At 33.6% G+C, this 3,314-nt stretch overlaps 1 protein-coding gene across 1 annotated transcript; it reads left to right on the top strand.

Moving 5' to 3' along the window:
• Positions 1-225: 225 nt before the first annotated feature.
• Positions 226-3,314, top strand: LOC111687257 (the record flags this gene model as incomplete). The annotated part of the gene is made up of 5 exons (XM_046946169.1): positions 226-1,039; positions 1,104-1,183; positions 2,305-2,403; positions 2,638-2,894; positions 3,086-3,314. Coding segments are annotated over 5 exons (1,446 nt in total), but the record flags the coding sequence as incomplete, so codon positions are not given.

Consider the following 3,314-nt stretch of genomic DNA (forward strand, 5'->3'; position numbering starts at 1 on the left):
GAGAAGGAAGAGAATGACAAGAGAATGGGAGACTTTTATCTAGACAAATAACAAATTGAACAAACAATAAATTTAACGGTCAATTAACAATTCAGGGTTAAAATAAAAAAACAATTTTAATGCTTCACTAAATTCAATCAAAATGGCAACAATTCTTGTTTTTCTTGAAAACATCAATCAATGATGTAGAAAATTTATAAAAAATGTTAAATTCAATTTAAATAACTAAAGAAATATGTTCCCTCCCTCCCCACTTTAGCCTATGACTCTTCCGGTCGCTATAGAGGTCAGCTATTCTTTGGCAACGACAAATGGTTGGGACAAAAACAAAACTGTTACGAACTCAATCGTCAACTAGATCCAGAGAAGCGTAAACATTTTGAATTTGAGTTCTATACAGCTGTAGTAACTTTTAATTTAGCTTTGCCTGAGCCGTTGCAATTCAATTTACAAATAGGCGAATGTTTACCGAAATCCTGTACTGCTCTCGATGTACAACATATTCTCGAAATGGATCCTCATGCTCAAATGTTGATCGCTTTAAATAGTTCTCAATTAGCTCAAGTGAAAATTCTAAGAGTACGCACTGTACCGGGTATTTACAGTTATTGGCGGGAATTACGTTTTCAAATATTTGCCAGTTTCTTATTAACATTAATACTACTAGTAATAGCGGCCACTTGGTTCCAATCTAAACTCACACAGTGCCAAATAAATCAAGCCCCCATAGCGGTAATCAGCGGCTCTAAAGTAGAGCCGCCTGTTATCCATCATATAACCAGTGATAATGGCAAAACATTTGAATTATATCAAATGTCAAATCTAAATGAGAACAATAATGTTGTGGAAATGGAAACAGAAGTAAATGGTAAGAAATCTTGTAGTTCTCAAACACAATACAATATGCCACAGGATATGAATACGAATGGTAATGGAAATGGTTGTTCGAGTCATGCTCAAGATGTGGAATATCGTATAGAGACTACAAATAATAACAATTTGACAGGCGGAGGCACGTATGAGACAAAGCAGCCTTTGGGTGAGTTTTAAGAGAGTTAAAGTCTAATGACTTTGTCAAATGTTAACACGTATTTTCATTGCAGGTCTTCATGAACAACTGCTATTGTGTTTTGCCTTTCAGACTAATGCTAGTACTATTTTAAGTATAGATCAACAGAAAGAGGTGTGTTGCAAATAAAAGATTTATAATCGAAGATAAAATATAGCGATCTATAGCTCAGTCTATTGATCAGACTATATATCAGTCTATAGACCAGTCTATAGACCATTCTATAGATCAGTCTATAGATCATCTATAGACCAGTCTGTAGACCAGTCTATAGACTAGTCTATAGATCAGTCTATAAACCATTCTGTAGATCAGTCTATAGACCAGTCTATAGACCATTCTATAGATCAGTCCATAGACCATTCTATTGGTCAGTCTATAGATCAGAATATAGATCAATCTATAGATCAGTCTATAGATCAGTCTACTGACCAATCTATAGGTCAGTCTATAGAGCAGACCATTCTATAGGCCAGTCTATAGATCAGTTTATAGATCAGTCTATAGATCAGACAATAGACCATTCTACAGGTCAGTTTACAAATCAGTCTACAGATCAGTCTATAGACCATTCTACTGACCAATTTATTGACTAGTCTATAGACCAGTCTATAGATACGTCTATAGATCAGTCAGATCAGTAGATCAGTTTATATGCCAGTCTATACACCAGTCTATAGATTAGTCTTTAGACCAATCTATAGATCAGACTAGAGATCAGTCTATATACTAGTCTATAGATTAGTCTATAGACCAGTCTATAGACCATTCTAAAGACCAGTCTATAGACCATTCTAAAGACCAGTCTATAGATCAGTCTATAGAGCAGTCTATAGATCAGTCTATAGAGCAGTCTATGGACCAGTCTATAGAACAGTATAGATCAGTCTATAGATCAGTCTATAGATTAGTCTATAGATCAGTCTATAGATCAGTCTAGAGATCAGTCTAAAGACCAGTCTATAGATCAGTCTGTGGATCAGTCTATAGATCAGTCTATAGCTCAGTCTAGAGATCAGTCTAAAGACCAGCCTATAGATCTGTCTATAGACCCGTCTATAGATCAGTCTATAGACCAGTCTATAGATTATTCTTTAGACCAATCTATAGATCAGTCTGTAAACCAATCTATTTGTTTAAAAATTAAATGTTTATCTCACAAATCAATTATTTTTTTTCTTAGAAAACACTTATTCTTTTCATCTATTTCTTTTCTCCTCCCTTCCCTTTTACAGACACAAACATCCTGTGTTCATGGTTTACGCGTCATATCCGTATTATGGACTATAATGGTGCACACATACTTGCAAATGTTTAATATTGGAGAAAATCGAGTAAATAGAATAAAGACAAAAATATAATAAATTGTATCTTTTACAAACAGAAATAGATTTCCGTTTCCGGCAAAACACAACAACATTTCCTTATACACCAAATAAACATTAAATGACCTTGTTCATAAAGGATTTCTATTTTTGTTATATTTTATTTTAATTCTAACTATGTGGCTTTGCCATCACAAATATTTAACTAATATTTATAATTTCTATTTTAATTCCTTTTCACAGTTCAGACGCATCATGGTCGAACGTTCACCTTGGTATCAAATTGTTGGCAATGCCACATTTTCCGTTGATACATTTTTCTTTATAAGTGGTTTTTTGGTAACACTATTATATTTGAAGAGCATGAAAAAGGATGTCGAGGATTCTAACAAATATATGAAAAAAGGTTTTGTCGATACTGTCATATTGGTGGTGTACCGATACATACGTTTAACGCCCGCATATTTGTTTGTGATATTTTTCAATGATTTTGCCTTAAGGTGAGTACACGCCAAAAAGCATAAAATGCGAAATAAAATGTATTCATGATGATGTTTGTTTAAAAAGCACAGTGGTTTCAAATAGCAAAAAATATAACAAAAACTTAACACGAAATGTTATTGTCTAACATAGCCTTACATCTATCCTTCAGTTATTAATTCCCCATTTTCTATCTTAATTTATTCTTTAGACAAACTTTCGATGGTTCGGTCTTCCAGCCCACTGTCTTACCAAATACATGCAGCAAATATTGGTGGCGCAACATATTGTATATAAATAATTTTTATCCATTAAGTGAAATCTGTATGATATGGAGCTGGTACATGGCTAATGATATGCAATTCTATATAATGGCCACCTTGTTACTGATACTGTCAGCCAGGTGAGGGCACGAAGATGAAAATAATTGAAACTTTTAA

This window comes from Lucilia cuprina, chromosome 3 (genome assembly GCF_022045245.1).
Source record: "Lucilia cuprina isolate Lc7/37 chromosome 3, ASM2204524v1, whole genome shotgun sequence".
In the NCBI taxonomy this organism is placed as follows: Eukaryota; Metazoa; Arthropoda; class Insecta; order Diptera; family Calliphoridae; genus Lucilia; species Lucilia cuprina.